Source organism: Trichoderma harzianum (genome assembly GCF_003025095.1).
Source record: "Trichoderma harzianum CBS 226.95 unplaced genomic scaffold M431scaffold_7, whole genome shotgun sequence".
Taxonomy (NCBI): Eukaryota; Fungi; Ascomycota; class Sordariomycetes; order Hypocreales; family Hypocreaceae; genus Trichoderma; species Trichoderma harzianum.
The window spans coordinates 2025254-2049576 of record NW_020209255.1 but is presented as its reverse complement, the minus strand read 5'-3'; the positions used below and the strand labels follow the sequence as shown (position 1 = coordinate 2049576).

Here is a 24323-nt window from a genome sequence, read left to right as displayed (position 1 = left end):
ATTCGGACGCTGAGGTAACGGAGGAAGCCGAACCCAAAGTCGACTACAAAGGAGAGCCAGAGAGCCAGGCTCTATCAATGTGGGAGCACAGTCATTTTTGCCTCACCACTCCCTGTTGCGGGAGGCAAACTTCAGCGCCCTGGAGAAATACGTGATCGGGACCAGCGATCCATCAATCACTGATGGTAAGAGGGCTGACTTTAAGAAAGAAAAAAAACATGAGATATTGTAAACACGCTGAAGGCGGGAGATCGCCCCAGAGTGCCATCTCTCGTCAAGCCACCAAGGAAGGACGAGGGCAACCCCGACCCTAGTGCTCAGCCGAGCATATCTTTCTTTCAGAAGGGCGGCAAATTTATGCTGGCAGGGCTTGAGATTCCGTTAGTTCAAGCAATGGATTACCCACAGGAGCTTCTGGACGATCTCAGGCTTTTTCAAAGCACTACTCATGGGATAAGTTGCCGAGATGATCGACAACCGGGTTGAGCAGTCAATCAAACGAGTGATTGGACCTTACCTCGCGAATTTGCTCATCGACCGACAAGATGGCCGGGTTTACTCGCGATGTCCAGGTGAACATCCCACCGTTGCCCCTCGAGGTGGCCCTCGTCAAACAATACCTCATTCAAAAGCACGGCCGCACTGCTGGCAAAGCGACGCAACATCCGCAGTACGCGAAGGGAGTCGCCGCGGTGAAGGCATACCACAAGCAGGCCGCCAATATGACTGAGCGCGAGCAAACCCAATACATCGACAATATTGCCAAGGGTTAGTTCTTCATTACCCAAAGCACCGCAACAAAGCCATCCAACCATCGCGCGCACAGAAACTATCCTCACACCTAGCTAAACTGGGTGCTGCTCAACGCCCTCTACCCCAGCAACATTAACCAGCACCGAGAGCACGCTCGCCGCAGGTTTAAAGGCGACGCTATCTCTGATTTCACGGCCGTCTACCGCCAGCACCACCCTTGCCGATGCGGCCAGGCTGTTAACCAGGCTGTCGCCCAAGCTGCCCAGGCTACCGTGCCAGTTGCTGCTTTTTGGCCTCACAATATAGGCAGATACAGTGAACGACAAGAACAAAGGCAGTGATAGATACTAAAGAAGTATAGCTATAATAGCGGATTATATAACTATATTTCTCTACTATCTCCTACTATAGCTGTATTTCCCTACCTACTATCTACTATTATCTACTACTCTTTACTACTGTCTGCTACCATCTGCTACTATTCACTACCATCTACTACTATAACTATATTTCTTTACTCTCTGCTACTTTAGCTATATTTCTTTACTCTCTGCTACTTTAGCTATATTTCTTTACTCTCTGCTACTTTAGCTATATTTCTTTACACTATCCTCTGGTACTATTGATACTGTTCTTCCTTAGGTAGGATAATGGCGGCATATCTGGCATCATCCACGGCTACAGTGTCACCCACCTTGTGGTCTCGATCCCTGGCACCTTCGACTTGACTTGCTCCATGAGCTTGAGCATTTGATTTTCATCCATGCCTTCCGAACATAGAGAAAATCGGGTTTGCCTGCCTCTGAGCCGAAGCGAAAAGGACGGGGGTATGCATCAAGGCCCATCCACTCTGTCCACTTGAATAGGTGACCAATGTATAAGAGGGGGCGTGCTTTAAATGAGATTTAGGCATAGCAATCGCAGGTTTGCCCTTTATACACGGCTCTATCTTCTTGTTCTTGTCGTTCACTGCATCTGCCTATATTGTGAGGCCAATAAGATCTCGGAAGCAAATGGGCCGCCATTATCTTGTAAATTAAGAAAGTAGGTATTAATAATACCAGGAAGTGGTGACAGCAGCAGAGAGTAGGGGAATATAATTTTATAATAGAAAAGAGTAGCAGACAGTAGCAGACAGTAGCAGATAGTAGAGGCACATAGCTATAGTAGCAGATGGTAGAGAAATATAGCTATATAATCAGCGACTATAGTAGTATTTCTTTAGTATTTATTACTACCTCGGTTGTAGCCAAATACATTTCTGTTTAAACAGTATAACAATCTAAGGCTATGTTTGCTTCTCAGGCCCTGCTTATTCTGTTATCCCTTGTCTTCTCGGAACGGCCAATACTGGACTTAGGGGATGCTAAATAGTTAATCTAGAGTATTGGATGATAACGCTTCAAATTGAAGTGATGGTGACATCATAGTGTTGCACATCAAAAAGAGGGCACGCATTCCCTCCATCAACCAAAAATGCAATCAATTGACATCTCACCTCATTATTTATTCACTCCGTCATTTTTCTCTCAATAGACAAAAAATATCAGATGCTTCATCACTAGACTGATTCACTTTGTAGCAGAGGTACGGGATTTGGAGCGCTGTAACTCACCCCTCACTTACCCTGGAATTTCCCGTTTTCCACTGACAAATCTAGATCTCATATACACATCACCTCATTCACAACACAAACGCTCCCTCCTTTGTTTCTCTGCTCAACTGATCGATAATGTCTGTCTACAGAGACGTCCCCGAAATGTCCGCATCAACGAAAAACATTCTAGGCAAGGTCAGGCGGATGGTCCCGCCGATGCTGGACACCTTTCACAAAGGTATGTGAATGAGCGATGTAACAAGATGGGCTTCCCGGTCCAGCTTGCAGACTTACTCTTCCACCATTTTCATATTGAAGCATTAAAATGAGAGGCGAAGAAGCTGACACAAATTCACAGGTCAGCTGGGCCGAGTTGCTGTCATTGGAGGCAGCGAGGATTATACCGGAGCTCCGTACTTTTCGGCCATGGCTAGTGCGAGGCTGGGATGTGACATGGTGAGTGAGTGAAGAAGCCTGGCGATATTCTTCTCTGTCATCAGATATCACGGTTTGGCAATGAAGGAAAAGGAGACCTCAGAGAATTCTACTGGGACCGGATTGAGCATAGATGTGATGCTGATACGAAACTTGACAGTCACACGTCATCTGCACTCCCGCAGCTGCGGCAGTCATAAAAACATACTCACCTAACCTCATGGTTCACCCTCTCATGCGCCAATCACCTCCGCAGAACAAAACATCAGAGGACGAGGACTCCAACCCCGACCACGTAGCACGCAAGATCATCGATATGCTGGGCCGACTTCACGTCCTGGTCGTAGGCCCTGGACTAGGCCGTGATCCTCTCATGCAAGCAACCGTAGCCCGCGTCATCAGGGCCGCCAGAGAGTCCAACATGCCCGTGGTTCTCGACGCCGATGCTCTACAGGTTGTTCAAAACGATCCAGATGTAGTCAGAGGCTACAAATATGCAGTCTTGACCCCCAACGTTGTCGAGTTCAAGCGTCTATGCGACGCCCTCAAGATCGACGTCGGCCAGCAGTCCAGCGAGACGGGCAAGGTAGAAACCCTAGCTAAAGAACTAGGCGGAGTTACTATTATCCAGAAAGGCTACAAGGACTTTATTTCCAACGGCAAAGTCACCCTGGTCAGTGATCTCGAGGGTGGGAAGAAACGAAGTGGTGGCCAGGGTGATACTTTGACTGGTGCTGTAGCCACGTTCTTGGGTTGGCGAAAGGCTTATCTGGATGGTCTGTGGAAAGATCATGAGCAGCCTGCTCTTGATGCCGATGAGATGATGGGCTTGGCTGCGTTTGGAGGAAGCGCAGTGACTAGGGTAAGTTGTGCTCAATCGGTGAAAACATGCCTGGTTCTCTTAGCCATACTAACGAAGAATTTGTGTCTAGGAGTGCTCTCGGCTAGCGTTTGTCAAAAAGGGACGAAGCCTGCAAGCAAGCGATCTTACAGACGAGGTACACACTGCCTTCATGGGACTATTCGGCGAGGTCGATGGCGAAGCAGATGCGGCAAAGCTGTAACCTATGATGTGCCATTGATGTCATATTCTTCAAGTCACAGTCACACGGCGTTTGATGGTGCCGTGTTTCGAAGAAGAAACACATCGTAGCGAGTTCTTATGCCTGTTTTCTGAGCCATGTATGTACAGTAGAAGGCGAACTGGGTAGTCAGATACCCAGCAATCATAGTCTAATGGATCACCATATCCGGTCGCTCAGGCTTTACACTCATCTCAGCTTATACCAACGATGGACCTTGGACAATTAAAAATAACAAATACCTACATTTTGAAGGATCGCGGAGGTAGACATGTGGCTGCTGCGGCTTGCCGGATACGAGCTGTAGCACGAGACTGAACTAGCTATAACTCCCTGCCTACCTCGTCTCAAGGGGCAAAGAGCCATTTACCTCCCCATCCTTCATTCTTCTCAAAAGAAAGAAAGAAACACCGTATACCCATTCCACACGAACGCATCTGCCACGCTTCAAAATGGGCGTCGATTGTGGATTTGATGTCCATCCAACCCTCGGCCTAGAGTGCCGGGATCTCTACGAGGCGTTCCTTGAGGAAGTCGTCCAGAAATACAAGCAAACTGTTCATCCCAACACCGGCAAGCCCCTGGTCCAAATAGTCGGCTCCCCGGGAACCCAAAACGCTTACATCTACTTCAACGTCGGCGAGGGTCCAATCCTACCGTATAACATCGACTACTTCACTCGTTTTGAATCCGGGCTCGTCGATGATGTGATGAAGTATCTAAAGGAGGTCTACATGATTGCCCGACGGTACTTCCCCAATAACGTCCAGTTTTGGGTATCGGGAGCGTCCCCATCCCTTATTCAGGTGCTCGATAGGATTCCGAACATGAGGGGGGAAGAAGGAAAGCCATCAACGGGAGACAAGTGGTACAAGGTGCGGGCTGAGCTGTTTCGTCTGAGCAGAGAGCAGGGACAAGGAATAAATGATAGAGAGGACGTCAAAGACGTGGATTCCCCACAAGCTCAATAATATAGATACGAAGGCATCCTCTACGGCCAGCTCGACGAGGTCGAGGCCATGCACTAGCAAATGCTGTAAGGAACTAACCTATATATCATTTGTCTTCCACTGTAAACATTTCTTCTACTCGTGAAAGATAGAAACACCAATCATGTAAGCCATGTGAATCATATCTTAGGGCCTCTGAAGCTGAAATCTCCAATCCTCGCACACAAGACCCAACAAGCCTCTCTTGGTTTGATACACGTAACACATACTATTGAAATAGAATAGAAACATCTGTGCGCGGCCTAATGATGAAACAACGGTAGCACTCACGGGATGACCAGGGAAGAAATAGATACTCCCCTAGTAGTACGTGAAAGCCGAAATAAATGTCCAACTATTTATAAGGGATCTATCTGTTACGAAGGAATAGATTGTAATCCGACGAGGGCGTTTAGTTGGCCTGGTTTTAATCACGTGTCGAGCTTTAGGTGGGGGAGTCTCACCAGTTGACATTTTAGACGTTTGATCTTTCACAAACCCCGACTTGCTTTCCCTATAGCCAGTAGGCATATAATACTCCAATATATGTGCAACCCAATCCCTCAAGGCTGAACTGCGCAGAACCGTCCTATTAGTACATGTAAGCTAAGCTTCTATACATGTAGCTATTGGCGGGGCGTATTCTGACAGTGTTCTATGTTGACAAACTTAGACGGCTCCTTGACCTTGAAAAAAATGAACCCAGCGCAGCTCCCAATACAATCGCAGCTCGTTCACCTCCGCAATGTCCTATCTCTAAACCCAACACTAGTCCTTGTGCTCACACGTGCCGCATCACTCAACCTGCCCAACTGGTACCTAGCCGCCGGTGCCCTCTCACAAACCATCTGGAACAATGTCTCATCCCTCCCTCCCGAGACAGGCATCCACGACTACGATCTCGTCTACTACGACGCCTCCGATCTCTCGTATGAAGCAGAGGACGTTGTCATCCAGGCCGGCAAGCGGCTCTTCGCCGACATCCCCGTCGAGGTTGAAATTCGTAACCAGGCCCGCGTCCATCTATGGTATGAGAAGAAATTCGGGCTCGCACGTCCGGCAAACCAGAGTGTCGAGGATGGCATTGACTCGTGGATATCGACAAGCGCGATGCTTGGTGTGAGGCTGGATGAACATGGGGAATGGATCTTTTATGCACCGAGGGGTCTATCCGATTTCTTTAACATGGTTGTCCGGCCGAACACAGCCTTTGCGAAAAGGGAAAATTATGAAAAGAAGGTAGAGAGGTGGAGGGCGATTTGGAGCGGACTCAAGGTTGAAGCTTGGCCAGAGAACCAATGTGAATAAGCATCTACACCATCGTTCTCTGTTTCATTGTTCAGACGAGACCCAACGTCCACCTTGCGTAAAATATGATAGAAGAACAGACCTAGCGCGACATTTTAGACTCATGAAGCAACTTATTCCCACATATCAATAGCCCCTTCACTTTACAAAATGCGGGTTATCACGCCATCAAAGCTCGAGCCCTCACTCGTGGCTTTTCTTCCGTCGCGGCAGCTTAAGTAAAGGCACACAACCAACAGGAACCACAGTGGGCTATTGCTTCATAGACCGGAGCTGTAAGACATCCATTCTCTCCTCACAGCCAATAGACGGTATGACGAGATCTCGAGGTTCGCTCCAGAACGCGGGCCAGTGCCTAGATCTCAGTGAAATGAAGCCTGTGGCGTCCCGTGGCTGCCTGCATCCCAGCTTCATATTGCGTAGCACAGATTATGCAGGCAGGCTATGAGTGACCAGAACATGAAGACGCAAATTGCCAAATACCGTATATGAGAAGATACCCAGTAGTGATAATACTGGAAACTAGAGGAATATAGCTATAGTAGCAGATACTAGAGTAAAATATTGATAGTAGCTGAGAGTAATGATGGTAGTTGAGATTTGAAGCGCCAGATATTCATTACTTGCTGGATAATTCTTATATGTATGCTAAAATTCTAGCCATTGAACCTCACAGTCGCTAGGGTGCTGGCTAGTATTTCACTTTATTGAAGAACTAGGTAGGTGAAGTTAAATGCTTCTTCTGTATCGTGCTATCGTATGCTTTAAGCTCGTTGAAGTCTCAACTGCACATATACCTAATTACTTTTTTTTAATGAGATATGCCGACGGCCAAACCCTCGTAGGTGCCCATCATCAATTCCTGGAAATATTCCTTCCAGACTATGGATACAACGAGATTCCACCGATAATAACTCGGTAAAAATCCCCCTTTATTGTGATAGAGAGAGCTGAAAAGCCTCAGAATCTCACAAAACGCCAAGTGTAACATGCAAACCATCTCGTGTATCGAGTTCACAAAAACAACCGCCCCCAGAGGTATCTTCAAAAGAAATAACATGACAAAGGAAATCCATTCGTAAACTCATCATTTTATGTTGACAAAATATCGGAAAGCAACAACAAAAAGAAAGTGTACAGGCCAAAATTGACGCCTCAAATGACCATAAAGTTGTAGGCAAATATAGGAGAATTGTGTCGATTGATTTCGATTTAGAGAGACGGCTGGTCGAGTTCTTGCGTAGGCAGGGGGCCAGTCTCATCGCAGAGCTGGCTGTTGGAATCAGGCTGGTATTGACGGTTGCGGGTATGGATATCAATCAGCATCTCCACCAACGTCTCTGCATCTCCGTATAGAGAACTAAGATCCTGTCCAGTAAAGCTGTGCCCCAGTCTGCATGGGCCAATTCTAGGCTTTCTATATGCTGCAAACACGATGCCTCGATCGATCATCTCTGATAGTCGAACTCCTGAAACTGGGCTGTCTCGATCGTGTGAACAACTTTGAGAATATTTGCCCGAGTAGAAGGAGCATGCGTAGCCACGTGCGATTTCGTGCAACTGCGCTTCTGTGTTTTTGTATTCAACCCAGCCCTTGGACCGCAACATGGTGGCATGAGCCTCCGGGGAAATTTGTAGTGGCGATGGGACTTGATCAAGGCCATGCGCTGCCAACAGTCGACCAACTAAGGGCCTCTTGCAAGAACTCGCAGACTCGAGGTCGAAAACTTGGCCACGCGGTCCGCCTGGCCAAAGATTTACCACATAGACAAGGTCGAAATCATATCTCTTTGCAATTCTAGCGGCCTCGAAAGCAGCGGCAGTAGCAGGCCGGCTGACAGGAGGAGGCGTTAGTGTCAGGAGGGGAGAAGGCTTAGGCGAAGGGGGAGAGGTGTCCATTGGGAGCGGAGAGTGCAGTTGCGTGCCGCTATCAGATTCAACGTCTAGATTATCAGGCGCCAATTCAGCAATATCGTCATCGCTCAGATTCAGAAACTCGTTGAAGTCAGGCTCCCGCAAGGTAGAGCTATTGGATGATGCTTCAGAGGGGGACGAGTCGCTGAATGAATCGTTCAAAGATGGATAATCAAAAGTTTGAAGAAGCTGATCTTCAATTTCTTCAAAGAGGGCCTTATCGATTGCAATGTCGAAGATTTTGGAATCGGCGAGCAGGTTGCGCGCGTTGCGCACGGGTAGAATCTCGGGCGAATATTCAGGAGTTGGTGGAGTATCATAGGAAGTTATTGGGACTCTGATGCTCTCAAATGAGCGGCGGCAGGATTCGATGTCTTCCAAGTCAGGGGATGGAGGGGTGTCAAGACGTGGTGTAGCCCGTAGACGGAGCGGAGACTGAGAACGAGGACTTGGGATCTCGCGTATCTCTAACGCCGTGGACATTGGTGTCGCCTTCTCCTCTGGGCTCGGTGAGTTAGGAAATTGATATTCGCAAAGCTTCGCCACTAGAGAGTCTGCCTGTGGGTGAGGGCCAAGGAGGGAAGGCGATCGGGTAGACGAGTGACTGAAGCCTGGGCTGGAGGCATGGGAACTCAGTGAGCCTAGTCGAGAAGGAGTGACATCCGGGGCTGAGGGGGATCGACCCGTCGCTATTCGCAATCGCACTTCCTCTCGAGCTGCCATGCGAGTGGCTGTAGGGCGAATGAAAGAAGGAGAGGGGAACTGGGGTTCTGTCGGGGTGCTGATAGAAGTAGCAACCGAAACAGAGGCAAATGAAGGTTTGCGCTTGATGCTGAATAGCCTCTCGAGGCGATCAAATCCGGTCGCCATCGTAGTGGAGAGATTTTGAGGGAGAAGGAGAAAGAATGAAAGAAGAAAATTGAACGAAAGAAAGAGAGACAGTGAAGATGGCAAACGGCAATCCGTGTCGAGGGCGGCAGGGAACGATGTATTAAATGTCTTTGCTGCTTCTGTTTTGATGGAGAAGGGCTGGGGAGAAGCACTGGTAGAAGTTTGTGGGCGAAAGTGAACAGCTGGGTGATTTTTTTCGAAGTCGAGTGCGAAATTAATGGGTGGCAGGCAGATCCCCATACAAGGTGAAAAGTGAAGCAGAAGTGAATCAAAAGTGAGAAAGTCAAAACAATGATGGCGAGTCCACTCCGCAACACCTCGCCCAAGGGCGGCTGCCAAGTGATGAATCAAAGACACCTGGCCGGTACCCTTACGGCAAGGCCCAATCTGTCGCAAGATCTGTTCGTGGTACCTAATCTGTTCGCAGCGGCGCCAAAGCGAGCGTAGTGCAAGATATGCGTGCCGTAGGAATGTGTCAAAGTGATGCACCTCGCGATGCTGTGCGTGGGTGCGCCTTGTATCTCCTGCGGCCGACGGTGATAGGCCGTGTTAGAATGAGACGTCGCAACGACGAAATGCGAGCTGTTCTCTGATGATGAATTGCCGAGTTGCTGGTTTTTAGATGAAGATATTTTGGATGCAGTTTCATACGGGGGATGTTAGATTCCAAGCTGGTAGAGGAACTTGGAGGCGGTTTCTGAGAGGCGATACCGCGATAAGACGTGTAAGTGAATGGAAGGAGCCGCAAAGGGCTGTTGCCAATACGCTGACAGCCGGCTCGGCTCTGCAGAAGAACAGAAGGAGTAACAGCTACAAGACAAGGGAATTTGACAAGAGCGACAACTCGAAGCAGAATTTCTTCAGTTCAACTTCAAGCACGCGGGAAATCCGAGTAAACAAGGAACAAGGAACAGGCAGTACAAGACACATGAAGCCAATACTTCTGAGCCAGAGGGGTCGAGGGAGACTTTTATCATGTCTCCAAGGGCAGGACCAAGACCGCGCAGTTTCTGATCCTCCCTCCAAGACATCCCGGACCCTAGACCCAGACCCTGGGAACCAGCATCCAAGGAACAAGCATCCAAGGAACAAGCAAATCGGATATCCTCCTCCACCGTCCCCACGGCCTGAGCTCGGATGCAGCAAGCCACTCGACTAGCAGCCCGAGGCCCAAGAGAAGAAAAAGCTGGTAGACTGGAGCGATTGGAGCCAAGAGCCACTTCGGACGCAGGGCAGAGACAAAATGCTCAGATTAGCGCCGCGGCTCACGGACGTCGACCAGGGTGGCGTGAGGCCCTCAACTGATGGTAGAGAGAGATCCGCCCTGGCAGGATGGTTTAGCCAGCTCGGGGATGTGGGATGAGGCATCGCCTCCTGCTCGCCTCCAGCCCTTCTCCCCTGCTGGGTATCGGGCGGGTGAGACATGCGGGCAGCGTCTAGGCTGAGCGATCAAGCGCCTCTACTCGTACATTCTCACAGGACCTCAGACCCGAGGTATGCACCACACAGCCGTGCCATCCAAGACAGTACAACTCTAAAAGAAACAGTCCGGCCAATGGCCACCTCCTCGAGCCTTTGATTTTCCGTGTCCTCTAGCATGTTCAAAGCCAGCCTTAGCGCATCAGTCTGCTCCATCGTGGCTTGTTCCCATATGGACATGATGTTTCATTTCTTTTTGTGTCTAGGCGGGAAATAGAGGGGTTTTGCTCGGGTAATGTGACAACCGCATCGACAACCGATGTCAGATTCACACCGACATCAACTGCCTCCGATGAATGGCTACGAGCATATCAGAGGACATGTTCGTACCCCTCCTCTCCAAATACACCCAGAAACAATTCTGTGCACCTCTCAGATCTATGCCCTTTCCCACTCACCCCGATCAGGTTGGTGGTTTGTTTTTACTACTACCAAGTACGGACTCAAGGGAGACTTGAACGAATTATAGGCGGACCAAGGGCGGCGGCCCCACTACCCTCATGCAAGCCGCTGCCAGCATGCCAGTCGGCGATCTAATTCATATCATCGCTCACATCTCACATTCACATTCTGCCCTTATATCATTTGCCCCTTCAACAGGGTGATATTAGTACTTGATAGTCTGTGAGCCGCTGAGCTGACGAGATGTATTAGTACTCTACTCGATCTCGGCCTTGGCCTTGATGTGCGACCTATCATGCGGCACAGATCACTACAACAATAACGTACGGCAGATTTGACAGGACCACACCTCTACCTGGTCCCCAGTTCTTGGATTCGGGAGCGTTGGTCCTCGACTGAGGAAATGTCGCCGGAGCATATGCCACTGGAATCAAATCGCCCCGAATAGAAACAGCAGTCTACCTTGCCGTGGCGCAAAATCCAGGCGCGGGAGGCAGCGTTGTAATCGCTAGCCAGTGCTTCACATGGATAGGAGGTCATACGTGATACAAATTTCTTGCTTTTGTTCCGTCCCTGGCTCGTCTCCCTCGAGATGGAGTTGCACAACTGCGCTCTTCTCGTCCCCACCACCCGCCACCCAAGATAGCCGTCATACAATTCCATACTAGATTTGGTTTTCCTTTTCGCAGACGGCACAGCCCGAGTCATGAGCGGCTACCGCATGTTCTATTCATCATGCAGAGTCTGGCGCAGGCCAAACGGATGCTTCCTTCAGCGCCATCGTCAAAAATTTTCAGGCCAGCTCCTATTGGGACATTTACGATATGTGATACCCGCCTGCTCAAAGGATCACAAGGGCAGGCGGAGCGCGAAAAAAAGAAAAGAAAAAAAGAAAAGGGCACATAGGAAAAAGCAATACCTTGCGAGTTGTCATTTCGCCTCTGCCCTGTTGTGCGAGTATATGCAACCAACTACGGCTAGTAACCGTGGCGCCGGCCGCTAGCCTTTTGGTCTTGACTGGACGAGCTGACACTGGCAGTTTACGGCAGAATGGCGTCCAATGATGGCAGCTTGAATTGCTCCCGCCTCCAGACCGAGCTGCTGTCCTGCATATTGGCCTGTCCAAGATTATTGACAGGCATGTAACCACTTGTCACACCCATAAACCCACCACTGTTTATACCCCGTGTTAGGCCCATCTCCTCATCACAACTTCCCGGTCAACACTACGACTATTACGGTATTGACTCCGGCTTCTGGTCCGGGAATCTGATCAACGGCCGAAGTGCGCAGCAATCCGCACAAAGCCGCCTCGGACGACACAAGACACGAGGATGGCTTGGGGAAGCCTTGACCGGTTCCTGCTTGGCGTGGCAATTTAGGTATGGTTACACAGATGCGCCGAGTACGTTGCATCGTGTTACCAGTTTGCCCAATCGCCGTTCACACGCAAGCTGTGTATCTCAGTGTCTACGACCGTTTATCCTCCAGTATCTGTTGCCATCCCTTCCCTTCACTGCCCTTTCCGACCAGTATCTGCTATTATCGGTGCCTACTCTTTTCTGACACTAGCTACTAGCACTATTCCTTCTAGACTCTTCTACTATCACATTTATCCAACTAACGGCTAACATGGAATACCATATAGCCACTGGTTTCAAGTGTGAAACTGCAGTATAGCCTTGGAAATATCGTTGCCTAAGATGGAGTATGAGAATGATACCGCACCAGCGGCATTGTATTTGTCTTAGCATGTTTACGAACGACCACTGTTGGTCTGGTAATGCGGTTGGTTCCGGAAAGCCACGGACCATAACACAGGTGTTTGAGGGGAAAAGCTTGGGGCATTATGAGATCAAAAGTCGGCTTCACTCGTCCGATGGTGATCCATCGCCCTTTTTAGCTGTTTCAAGCACCACGTGCGCAGATATTTCTCTCACGAAGCCACATGTTTGTGCAGGGTCAAAGCAACAAATAGCGCAGCTTGGTATCCAGCAGCTTGTATCCCAAGTCATATCCATACTAGGTACCGAGTACCTTGTAATGGCAAGTAGCGTATGGACAGATACGTATACATGTACTTGTCGAAATGTCTCTAGACAGGTATAATAAATAAAATTTCTACGTCAGATTCAGGGTGAAAGCAATTGCTTATGAGAACACTGAGTTGGGCGCACAAAGGCGAGATAAATCTATGGGGGTGATTTGATGGGATGCCACTTTCGACCGCGTCAACTACCTCAGGTTTCAAGCTTGCGAGCTTGAGCTGGAACCCAGAGGACACCTCAACGACTAAAACGAATTTTGGTACACTACCAGACTTGCTCTACTTGAAGGGTATGGCGAGAGCAGTAGAAGTCGTAAAAGTAGCAATATAGAGAAAGTAAAGGTAATAGCAGATACTTGGATAATTAGACACTGGGCACCAAAACAAAAGATTGCTTGGCTTCTTTCAATTTCGCTACAACGCGTTCTTTACCATATCTCTTCCGCCCGCTGGTATATTTTGAACGGCCTTGTAGATTCCACAGAAGCAATATACGAGTTGTCAACTTCCACGGCGATGGGGCATTTCATGTTTCCACCAATGAGCTTATAGGCTGTTGCTGGTAGAGTGCTTGATGATATTTTGACGAGGGTGACGAAGGGGAAATAGCAGATACTAGAAGAGCAAATCAAAAGATTAAGATAAAGAAAGGCTCGTCTTTTACATCTTGCTATTCCACGTTTTAACACTGCCCATATAACCGTACGGTTGCGACAGAAGTCTTTAGACAAAATGGACATTTCAGACTGACAAGAGGGAGCTGTAAGCAGAATGGCAAGTATATCTTGTGGTCATATCTTATTTAGATTAATTGTATTAAAAAAATTTGACATCTCTTATGGTATCCAAGGCTATCCCGCGGCCCACTCTCTCTCTTGGACCAAGTCATATATTGTCTCGTAACATATGACTATGGTTATGTGCTTGCTGCTAAGGGACAGTTACCAATATGCCAAAGACAACCCTAACCTTGCTCACAAGTCGATTCGCCACTAGTCAAAGGGGATTCTACGTAATGTTTCCACATGGCCCTTCTTCATCTCTTGGGCAGCAGCAATGCTACTGGGCACCTTGATACCACAGCAGTCGCCCCAGCCCGTGCCGTCGTGTGCTTGTCCTGTGTGGTTATGATTGGAGTGATCTTCGCCATCGTCTTCACCAGCAGCTGACGGATCTTCTTCACTCATACCAGGAGCAGCAGAGATGAGGGACCCAAACATGAAATGCTGCATCACCGGTAGCTTTCCCAGAACCTCGGCGACAAACATACGGCGCATGCCTCCGTCGATTTTAGTCCACGACTTTGAAGATGAGATGTCGTCCAGCATGGGACTGTGCCATCGTAGGCCTTTGACAGTCTTTGTGCTGTTGACAAAGTTGACTTGGCCGAGATAGAGATAGTCGTCGCCAAATTCCTCGACCGTGAGGTCCTGGTGAATGGCGCGAGGGGTGATGTACGGATGGTGTAGAAGTTGAGAGGCGCCAAAGAGGAACGGCAAGAACTGGTAATCGTCCAACCCCCAAACACCGTGGGAGCCCGCAGGCTCCAAATAATAGGCCATCTGGACGACCCGCATCAGGGAGATGTAGCGAACAAAGACTCGGAGAACAAGTGCCTGGAAGTCGGAGCGCTGCAAGATGCCGAGCTGGTACAGACAAAGTAGCCACATCATAAAGTTGAGCTCGTGTCCTGATCCATAGTCGATTCGATTCCGGTTACCGAATGACTGAGCAAAATAGGCAGATGCCTCAGCGATGGCGTCCGTGTTATGCAGACCTAGACTTTCATGCCATATTGGGGTCTTTTCCTTGACCAGATCCAGGAAGCCTCTAAAGGCCTTGTTGCCGAAGCGAGAACCGCCCTGCTCGTTGGGTGGTGACTGAGACACAAAAGCTTCCGCCTGGTCTAATATGCTTAAAATTGTCTTGACGCCCTCGCTCAGGGATTCATCCCTGACGGCAGACTTGGGTGTGTCAACTACAGACTCAGATAGGCCAAAGACCCAGGCCGCAATGAGGCTGTAGGTTGGAGACGCCAGAAACAGCTCATGGTCCTGTTTTGAAAGAATGCGCCTGCTTGGGAGCTTGTAGCTCCAGTCCGCCAAGTCCGGGGGCGAAGGGAGAGCGGGAGTCTGAGGAATAGGAGTTGGGTTGGAGGGGCCGGGTCTCCTCCTGCGAGGCTCGAGCTTGGGGATTCTGTCTTTCAGGTTGGGGATGCCCGAGGCCAGGGATGGTGAAGGAGCTGGTTGGGCGGGTGATTCGGAGGCCATGGCGCGCTTGTTTAGATTCTCATTCACCGTCGGATGAAGAAGCTGTGCTTTGTAAGATGCAGGATGAAGAAGCTGAGGAGCTACCCGGATGGCGAAAATCGGTACCTGAATGTGCCAGCAGCTCAACCCCACGTCACTGGTGATGGGAGGTCCCCACAAGGTATCTGCTAGTACCTGAACCTGAGAACGGCAGCTATGACCACCACTGCCAAGGTACCTAAACAAAGACTATACCTTTGCAGATCGAGACTAGCAAAGCCGGGCTCCTCATCACGGGCAAAATTTCAATCTTGTGCATATCTGAGTCTCAGGCACTTTGTAGCCTCATCGCCGTCTTTCTTTCACCACAACGCCTTATCTTTTGCAGCCATGGCTCCCCCTACTGCTGAGCTGTCACATCTTCCCAAGGCCGACGGTTCGGCAAATTTTGCATTCGGCGGCTACACAATCACAGCGGCCGTCAACGGGCCCGTAGAGGCTCAGCGTCGAGATGAGAATCCCTTCGAGGCGCTGGTAGATGTGAATGTGCGGCCGGCAGCAGGAGTTGGAGGTGAGTTGATATCACGGTGACGGGGATTCTCATTCGTCCGGCTGACATCTATCGCCGCCTTGTAGGAACGGCCGAGCGCCAGCTGGAGGCTATCCTGCAGCCTGCTCTGCGACATCTCATCCCGGTCAGAAACTTCCCGAGATGCGTGATTCAAGTCACGCTCCAGGTCATGGAAGTGCCTGAAAACGCTTATGTGAACACCAAAGTGCTCCAGCCCCGACTGGTGAGTGATCTTGTCTCGTTTGTCGTTTTCTCGTTTACGAGCCTGGTTGGTGGTCGGCTGATCTCACAATCATTTCCGTAGAATCTCGGAATCATTCCAGCACTTCTCCACGCCTCGATTCTGGGTCTCCTAACGGCAACAATTCCCCTGAAAACAGTGGCTTCAGCAACTTGCCTAGCAATTACGAATGATGATGAGAGCACCGTCAAGGTAGACCCGACGCCTGCGGAAATTGATCAAGCGAGATCTGTCCACGTGCTGGGCTTCACGGCCAGCCGAGACCTTCTCCTGGCCGAGAGCGAGGGCTCTTTCTCAGCAGAAGAGTGGGACAAGGTTCTCCAGACAGCGGAGAAAGTGTGCTGCCGCAGCCAGGAGGCCGAAGATGATGCGGAAATGGGAGGCTACGGGGCAGAGTCCGAAAATGTGCAACAGTTTATGCGCTCAGTCCTGGAAGCTAAAGCAGCCGAAGGTCTCCACTGGAGGTGAAGCATTTGGCGTTGTTGATACATCATTTCTTCCCTACCATTGGCTCCCCCTTTCGATAGATATCACGGGCGCCAGCAGTGACGGTTGTGCCCATTGCATCTTTGCGATGGTGCGGAGCGCCCTTGTTTAGACGGGCGATTCACAGGTGAATTCACAGGTGATACGTGGGAGCCAGCTTTAGTGAGGCGCTATCACCTCCAGGAACACGACGAGACTGGACGGAAAGGATGGGACGAAAAGCTATTGGATTTGTGATATTCCTACAAGATGCCATCCAAACAGGTCAGCTGGGTCGAGATAGCAGTTCGCTAAGCTGCATTAATAATTCCCGGATATGTCGCTGCATCTCGAGGAGGGTGCGCCAAACAGGCTGAATTCTTTGATAATGGAAAAAGTTGGGGGATCATACACGTGGGTAAGTGGGGGACAGAAAAACCGAGACTGAGAAGATTACGAACACACGTGCCTTAAATAATACGCCTATAAATCTTAACTCTTCAGGTATCTCCTGCTATATCTATATTTTTCCAGTATCTGCTGCTATATCTATATCTTTCTAGCAACTGCTACTATATCTATATTTGTCTAGTATCTGCTACTATATTTACATTTCTCTAGTAGCTATTATTATATTTATATTTATTTACTACTTAGTATTATTTCTATGCTGCGCCCGTTTTATAAAGTAATTAAGTGCTTATATTGCTAAATGTATGCACTTATTCATTTTGCAGTCTTGCTTTTTCTGACCTCTGCTTGGTGGGGTATATTACAAGGGACTTGTTATATTAACTTGGGGTAGCAAAAGGAATCAATGGTCACCTTCGTGGGATGCTGGATAGCCAACTTGGGGTACCGAATAGCAAATCGAGACATTTCTTGCCCCGGTTTCTATCTTGCCGTATCTAAATTTGGGTTGACTACTAACCTCCTAGGTAATATTTGGGCATGCATATGTGTTTTTTTGTAACAGCCCCTGGTGTGAGAGATGAAACGGCGTTTCGACCACCAGCGGCAGGGCCCGTAGCGACCGTTGCAGCAGAGAGAGAGAGTCAGTGAGTATCATTATAATAGTACTCCGTAGATAAAGGAGCAAAGGGGAAGCTGTCTGCTCCATGCTCTTTTCGAATCCAGATGCAGAACACCATGTTTAGAAGGCTGGGGGCTGGTGAGACTGCCAAGACGCCGCACTATCAACCAGCGGGTATCTGGCATGGAGGTGTCGCCCCCGTACTCGCCACTGGAAACGTGCACTGCGACAGGGCACTTTATGGGATTGATGGACTTTTTTTTTTCTCCGCAGCGTAGCATTTCGGCTTGATTTGCTTTCCATTGTGTTTGGTTTTGGCCGTCGGACTGCAGTATTGGGGCGCATACCTGTCCCTGTCTCAGTAGGTAGCCCATACCTGTAAGCAGCTCTGTTCTGCAGTAAACGCAGCGCGTATCAGATACCTGCCACTTTCAAATGCCGGGCATAATGCCCGTCTGCGTCTCAGATGCAGAGCCTTCATTCAATGCGTCTCCCCCAGTCTTGTTCCTTCGCTCCTCATTTTCAGGGGATGATGCGTTTTGCGGTGCGTCCCGCTACTCCGTACTATTAGCTCCGTGTACTGCGGCGGGTAGGGGACGGTGGCCGTTGTTTCGCTCATCGCCAACGCCAAATGTTTCTGGGGGCTAGTGACAGCTTAGGAGCTGTGACGATGGCTGCATCAATTATTGACAAGGCTTGTGATAGATGATGGGATTCGTTAGCGGTCAGAGAATGCGGTTTTGATTCTTTGGTTGTCGGTTATAAAAGACTCCTGGCGCCAAGCGGGTTCTTTGTTGTTGGTTTTTCTTTGTTTGTTTTGGTGTCGACGCACGCATCGAGATTAATCCTAATCACCTCAACGGCTTGGAGTCGCAGTGCCGGAAGCAGAACTCTGGAAGTTCCTGCAAGTGCTTTTTACAGCGTGTATTTTCGATTTGTTTTACTATTTCGTCTCCTTCATTTCTCTTCTGACAACGTCTTCTACATCATTTTAATTCCAGCCACTCTCTTCATTGCCTCTTTCGGCCTCCTTTTGCTATCGATACAAGACAGCTGTGGCAAGACCAGACCTGGCGTCGGCTCGTTCCTTCCACCAAATTCCTAGTGTCAAGAAACTTGCCCCTTTTCTGCTCCCTCAGATTTGGAGATCCTTCAGCTTCACTCTGCATCTCATTTCTCCTCATCTGCGCCGATTCCATTGCCTTGCGCTACAGCTGGTCTGTTGCTACTCAACGTCATCATACTTTTCTCAGCGGAACAACTGTTCGGCCTCGATACCGCTAACACGGCAATACTTGCTCTCGCTGCATCAGCATTTGTCGAAAGAGGTAATATTCGAGCCCGCCCACCTGCGGAGAAACTCCCACTGAATAAGCAACAGTCGCAACGATCCCACAGCGCGAACAGGAAACTGCAAGGTTACGCAGACGAACCTTTCGCTCCGACGCTTCCGCTGGAGCCTAGCGTGTTGTGCTTGCACTTGCAGCGCATCGCGTTTTGCAAAATTGGATGAGGGGGATCGCTGTGACGCTAGCTGCATCACCGTACGAACAACTGTGCGCCAAAAGTAGCAGCCAATCCTCCGCATAACCCCAAGGCGCCGGCTGACTTTGCCTTTCCCGATTTGTAAGGCCGCGTCCCTGGCTATTGGCCCTTTGCACAGTGGTGGACTCGCCGCTGTACGGTCGCAATCTAGGCTTACACTGTTCTACAGCTTTCCACGGAACACGGGATTCCGCTATCATCTCTGCGCCCCTCATAATCCCGGCGTTTCCAAGCACCCACTGCCTAAGCCCGCCCGGGGTTAATAATCGCTTTCGCAATCGCATTTGCAACGCGCTGTAGCCGCTACCGACACTCGCTAGAGTAATCATGGCCGCCGTGTCGCCTCGGACCGACCTCCACCCTTCGCCCGAAAAGGGCAGCGGAGTTGACTCGCAGGAGTGCCCTGCTGCTTCGCTTTTGTTGGCTAAGTCCGATATATTTGGCCGCCGCCCCAAGTCGTCGTCCGGCATTCATAATCTGTCCGTCAACGTCAACAAGGCATCACGATATGAAGTCGACTCGAACACGCCATACACTGCTATTCCATCGTTAGGTGGCTCTGGTGCCACGGGTCCTTCCGTTACGCCTGTTATAATTTCCCCGGCCGAACCTTCGACTGTACCCTCGCCCAAGACCGCAATTTTAACAAGCCTCACTGCGCCTTCGGCGGATTCCAACCAGCAACAACCGCGCGACCAATACCAACCTCCTGCTGTCCACGACTTGCTTCCTCGCCAAACCATTCTCAAGGCACTCGCATCTACCACTTCTGTTTCGCGTCCCAGAAAGCCCGAGGCTCTTTCCTTCAACAACAACATGTTATTCCCTCAGAGCAACGGCGGCTCTTCCGCCGCCGCGAGCCCTCAGCAGCAGCTCGCCGATGCGCTCCAGGACCTAGCAAAGAAGAGAAATACACCGACCACAGCAATCAGCAATCTGTTGTCGCCATGCTTCTACCACCAGAGATTCGACGATGCTGTCGATTTTGAAAAGGTCCTGGACGAGATCAAGAACGACGAGTCCATGTCGCACTCTCGCTTGGTCCAGACCGCGACAAGTGTCCGCGAAATCTCCAAGCAACTTCAGCGCCGCCCTGTCAAGCGCGCAGTGCGCAATGTCATGATTGTCACCAAGGCACGGGATAACCAGCTTGTCTACCTGACGCGAGAGTTGACAACGTGGCTTTTGCAAACCCCCCGATATGGGTCCGACGTTGGCGTCAACGTTTACGTGGACGCCAAGCTGCGCAACTCTAAGCGATTCAACGCCGCTGGCATTGTCGCTCAAGACGCGCGATTCGAGACCATGCTCAAGTACTGGACTCCAGATCTGTGCTGGAGCCAGCCCGAGAAATTCGATCTGGTCCTCACCCTTGGAGGTGACGGCACTGTCCTCTTTACCTCGTGGCTCTTCCAGCGCATTGTGCCCCCAGTCCTCTCATTCAGCTTGGGCAGCCTTGGCTTCATGACGACATTCGAGTTTGAGAACTACAAGAAGCACCTTAACCGCGTGATGGGAGATGATGGTATGAAGATCAACCTCCGCATGCGCTTCACCTGCACCGTGTGGAGAGATGGATCAAACGGTCCTGACGAGGGCGAGCAGTTTGAAGTTCTCAACGAGCTTGTCATTGACCGCGGCCCATCGCCATATGTCTCGAACCTGGAGCTATACGGAGATGATGAGCTCCTGACAGTTGTCCAAGCTGATGGGTGCATCTTTTCCACCCCTACTGGTTCGACTGCCTACTCCCTCTCGGCTGGTGGTTCCCTCGTCCACCCGGATATCCCTGCCATCCTCCTGACTCCCATCTGCCCACACACGCTCTCATTCCGCCCCATGGTTCTCTCCGACACCATGGCGCTTCGTGTTGCCGTCCCGCGCAACTCTCGAGCCACCGCGTACTGTGCTTTCGATGGCAAGGGACGCGTGGAGCTTAAGCAGGGTGATCACGTTACCATCACGGCATCTCAGTATCCCTTCCCAACTGTCACCCGAACCGACACGGAATGGTTTGACAGTGTCAGCCGCACTCTGCGATGGAACGTTCGAGCCGCTGCTCAGAAGCCTTTCGATGCATCCGGCATTTCACCTGATGGTGATGATGACAATGACGACAGCTGGGATATCGACACTGATAGCGCATACTATGCGAGCGAAGAGGGCAGCACTGCCGCCAGCCCCGTAAGGAGGCAAATGAGCATGCTGGGCATGTGATTTCGATAAACTCGTGCAATTTTTTTTACTACTCAAGTTATACATGAGCGTGTCATGTCAGCACTTTTATTGCAGGCTTTGCTTACACCGGCATTGATTCTTATACACTTTCACTGAACATATAGATATAGGATATGTTTGGAGTTTTTAGGCGTTGGAACACGGATGGGACTCCTCTGGATAACGTCCCCCTTTTGGTTAGATTTTTTTGGCTCCCTCTTTAAATGACAGTCTTGTTAGACTAGAAGATACTACATACATGTAGCTAGATGCGACTTAAGTAACGATCCTGAGTCGCTTGAAATGCAAAGAACACGAAGATTTCGTTTGCAACACACGTTCAGAGTTAAATTTTGGTGAATCAGTTATCTGACTTGCAGTTTCAATGTCGTAGAGCCTTTATTTAGAGAGGAGCTATTCAGCATCCAAACGACCGCGTGGAAATTGGCATTTATGTGCTACTACGGGTACTGATCTAGGCTATAAGAATTACCAGCCTCCTTGATCATCTGCTGCTATGGCTATATTCTTCTAGCATCTGCTACTACAGTATATAATATTGAGATTAGAGAGAATTGAGAGAAGTTGTTGCGAACGATTGATTGATGTTGATGCTAAATTCTAGGCTATGTTGCTAAGGGGGCGACCTTTTATAGATACGCTCAACTGGCCATCTTCCTCCAACTGGCCATCTTCCTCATCCGGTCCCATCTTCCTCCAACACACCCCTGAAGGTGTTCTAGTTACCACTCGTTGCCCGAATTCCATAACCCATTATAAAAGAAATCCCATGAAAATAAAAAACTTTATTGAGCAAATTGTCCTATCGTTGCTAAAAGAGAACGACAAGAAAAAGCACGGCAACAATCGGCGGCGAAGATTGAGCATCAGAAAGCCATGGAAGGGAACGGTACTCAACGGTAGCGTACTCAGAAGGGTGGTTCGGCATCGACTTTCATCAGGATCAGCTGTCGACTGGGTCGGACGGTTCGATGCCAGCGGCAGTGAGGCGCTCGTTGATGAGGGGGTTGAGCACGCCCTCAAGACATGGAACAAGAAGCAACTCTAGTGAGCGCTGAGCAAGCATCTCGTTGACGCGGGTGTCGACAAGGGGTCTCCAGATGAGAACGAACACACCCCTGAAGATGTAGCGGTTGCTTCACGTTGCCCAAATCCAATAACCCATTTGGGGGATTCCATGGAGTGAGGAGGCTTGGTTGAGCAAAGTAGTGGTATCGTTGATGGCATAACACCCGCAGGCTTACCCTTCATACACGGCTCCAACTTTTTATTCTTGTCGTTCACTGCATCTGCCTATATTGTAAGGCCAATAAGCAGCAACTCTTGTGGTAGGTTATCCTTTGTGTACTGCTTTGAAAAGCTCCTGAGTTCGTCTAGAAGCTCCTGTGGGTAATCCCATGAGTACTGGTTTCAGTTGAGCAAAGTAGTGGCATGGTTGATGAAGAAAGATGAACGCGGCAACGGACGGCGTTGTAGAGCCGTGTTAAATAAAGAACCCGAAAGAAAAACTGGACGTTCGTCGTCGCGGGAACCTGCGAGAGCAGCGCTCAATGCCCAGTGTGGCATACAACAGTGGCAAGCTTCTTCTCCCATACCATAAAGATCTCTTAGCGTTGCTGTTGTAAGCGTATCAATAGTTGCAGGAATAAGCGTAGTATAGTCCGGAATACTATAATAGAGGACGTTTGTTGGTCCAGTAAGGTTCATATTGACTTCTTTAGTAAATTCCCGGCGCCCAAGGGGCTGTATGTATCATATGCGAGATCGAGGAATCATACACGGCCATATAGGTTCTCACAAGCACACAACGCTGGTTAGCGGAGTCTGCTGGGAGAGGATGATCCTGCAGGCTGATCAAATTGGCTCTGGTAGGTTCCCAGAAGGCCGTTGGAGCCAACTCTTGGGACCCAACAAATGGGCTATCAGGGCTTTCCTGGTAAGACGCGGCTCTTGAGATCAATTGGCGATTGAGACTGTTGCCAGGGTTTGATATCCCAGCTGGTCACGCATGTCTCTGAGTTTCTCCATGCTGATGTCCTGGTCGGCTTCGGGGCCGGTATTCTTCTCGCGCTCAGCCTTCATCATGGCGGTCTCTTCATCCCTGGCAATGGCCGACAGTTGGGCATGCTTCTTCTCTGGAAGCGATCCCGGCAGCGCCGTCTGCTAGTCGAGGTAGGCGTCATATAAGAATGGAGTAACCCTGGTCTGTCCACGCTATGATGATAGGTTAGCAATTGGAAAGGAAGCTGAGGAATGGCAGATGCTGGTATCCTAGTACTTACAGGTGATGCCGATGGACGAGGGCCCTCAGCTGGAAGCGCAGCAGATTGCGATGTGCTTGGAGATGCCCTGGCTGGTGGTGGTGAGGCCACTCAGTCTGCTGGGCTTGTCATTGAACAGGTATGTAGTGTAGGAGAATCGTCGGCCCAGCTATCAAGTGGGTAGTCTCAACTTCAAAGTCGATTCCTTTTGTGTTTACCATGAACACATTAGAATCAACGAGATTGGCGTAGGTCTTCATGGTTTCAAGAAGTATCATCTCTCGGAGGGCGCCGGCTAGCCACTTCTTAATATTGCTCTCGGCGGAGAGCTGACGTGCCCACTTCGTCAGCATGACCCGATCTTGGTGGTCGTGAAACGAATTCTTGACCTTCAAGCAGTGCCAGATGACTACATGTTTCTGACCCAGGCGGTTCAGGCGCTCATGAATCTGGAGATTCCTCTTGGGATTGAAATGCTGGCTGACAATAACCCCGACGCGGCAGGCGTCATGTAGGTTCACGCCCGTTGCCATGATATTAATGTTCGCCACGAAAATCTTTGCTTGGAACGTGGCATCGGTAAACAATTGAAGTGCCTCAATCTTGGAACCTTGCTTGTCCGTAGATCGTAGAACCCAGCAATCTTCATGGAAGCATACATCATCCTCCAAAATAGTCAGTACTTAGTTATCCGATTCAAAGAGAAGGTGTAAAAAGTAAACGGTTTCACAACTGCTGGAATATAAAATGACATTCTGCCAATAGTAAAGTAAGCAAAAACAACTTACTGCTGTATCCATGGTGTGTCCACGCAGATGACAAT

The 24323-nt window shown here is 49.7% G+C and overlaps 11 protein-coding genes across 11 annotated transcripts; 6 read left to right on the top strand and 5 right to left on the bottom strand.

Annotated features, from left to right (window-relative positions):
- Window positions 1–461: 461 nt before the first annotated feature.
- Window positions 462–915, bottom strand: M431DRAFT_453794 (hypothetical protein). Its single transcript, XM_024915297.1, has one exon. The coding sequence runs from the start codon at window positions 813–815 to the stop codon at window positions 531–533; it is 285 nt and encodes a 94-aa protein (XP_024773944.1). The 5' UTR covers window positions 816–915; the 3' UTR covers window positions 462–530.
- A 1597-nt stretch (window positions 916–2512) lies between these two features.
- M431DRAFT_88200 (hypothetical protein) lies at window positions 2513–3849 on the top strand (the record flags this gene model as incomplete). Its single annotated transcript, XM_024923884.1, has 4 exons — window positions 2513–2588; window positions 2709–2806; window positions 2946–3647; window positions 3718–3849. The coding sequence occupies 4 exons, from the start codon at window positions 2513–2515 to the stop codon at window positions 3847–3849; spliced, it is 1008 nt and encodes a 335-aa protein (XP_024773943.1).
- Window positions 3850–4084: 235 nt separating this feature from the next.
- M431DRAFT_453772 (hypothetical protein) lies at window positions 4085–4976 on the top strand. Its single transcript, XM_024915296.1, has one exon. The coding sequence runs from the start codon at window positions 4320–4322 to the stop codon at window positions 4836–4838; it is 519 nt and encodes a 172-aa protein (XP_024773942.1). The 5' UTR covers window positions 4085–4319; the 3' UTR covers window positions 4839–4976.
- Window positions 4977–5252: 276 nt separating this feature from the next.
- M431DRAFT_453756 (hypothetical protein) lies at window positions 5253–6570 on the top strand. Its single transcript, XM_024915295.1, has 2 exons — window positions 5253–5457; window positions 5530–6570. Exon 2 carries the CDS (start codon window positions 5553–5555, stop codon window positions 6162–6164), a length of 612 nt encoding a protein of 203 aa, XP_024773941.1. The 5' UTR covers window positions 5253–5457; window positions 5530–5552; the 3' UTR covers window positions 6165–6570.
- Window positions 6571–6938: 368 nt separating this feature from the next.
- On the bottom strand, window positions 6939–9117 carry M431DRAFT_509269 (hypothetical protein). Its single transcript, XM_024919255.1, has one exon. It carries the CDS (start codon window positions 8946–8948, stop codon window positions 7377–7379), a length of 1572 nt encoding a protein of 523 aa, XP_024773940.1. The 5' UTR covers window positions 8949–9117; the 3' UTR covers window positions 6939–7376.
- Window positions 9118–9400: 283 nt separating this feature from the next.
- On the top strand, window positions 9401–10188 carry M431DRAFT_453750 (hypothetical protein). The gene has a single exon (XM_024915294.1). The coding sequence runs from the start codon at window positions 9592–9594 to the stop codon at window positions 10126–10128; it is 537 nt and encodes a 178-aa protein (XP_024773939.1). The 5' UTR covers window positions 9401–9591; the 3' UTR covers window positions 10129–10188.
- A 2954-nt stretch (window positions 10189–13142) lies between these two features.
- M431DRAFT_453671 (hypothetical protein) lies at window positions 13143–13763 on the bottom strand. Its single transcript, XM_024915293.1, has one exon. It carries the CDS (start codon window positions 13635–13637, stop codon window positions 13326–13328), a length of 312 nt encoding a protein of 103 aa, XP_024773938.1. The 5' UTR covers window positions 13638–13763; the 3' UTR covers window positions 13143–13325.
- Window positions 13764–13889: 126 nt separating this feature from the next.
- On the bottom strand, window positions 13890–15167 carry M431DRAFT_87863 (hypothetical protein; the record flags this gene model as incomplete). The annotated part of the gene is made up of 1 exon (XM_024923840.1): window positions 13890–15167. One exon carries the CDS (start codon window positions 15165–15167, stop codon window positions 13890–13892), a length of 1278 nt encoding a protein of 425 aa, XP_024773937.1.
- Window positions 15168–15536: 369 nt separating this feature from the next.
- On the top strand, window positions 15537–16426 carry M431DRAFT_87651 (hypothetical protein; the record flags this gene model as incomplete). Its single annotated transcript, XM_024923822.1, has 3 exons — window positions 15537–15717; window positions 15783–15940; window positions 16022–16426. 3 exons carry the CDS (start codon window positions 15537–15539, stop codon window positions 16424–16426), a joined length of 744 nt encoding a protein of 247 aa, XP_024773936.1.
- Window positions 16427–19817: 3391 nt separating this feature from the next.
- On the top strand, window positions 19818–21218 carry M431DRAFT_87963 (hypothetical protein; the record flags this gene model as incomplete). Its single annotated transcript, XM_024923853.1, has 1 exon — window positions 19818–21218. The coding sequence occupies one exon, from the start codon at window positions 19818–19820 to the stop codon at window positions 21216–21218; it is 1401 nt and encodes a 466-aa protein (XP_024773935.1).
- A 1977-nt stretch (window positions 21219–23195) lies between these two features.
- Window positions 23196–24300, bottom strand: M431DRAFT_6478 (hypothetical protein; the record flags this gene model as incomplete). Its single annotated transcript, XM_024921669.1, has 3 exons — window positions 23196–23402; window positions 23719–24165; window positions 24289–24300. 3 exons carry the CDS (start codon window positions 24298–24300, stop codon window positions 23196–23198), a joined length of 666 nt encoding a protein of 221 aa, XP_024773934.1.
- Window positions 24301–24323: the final 23 nt, after the last annotated feature.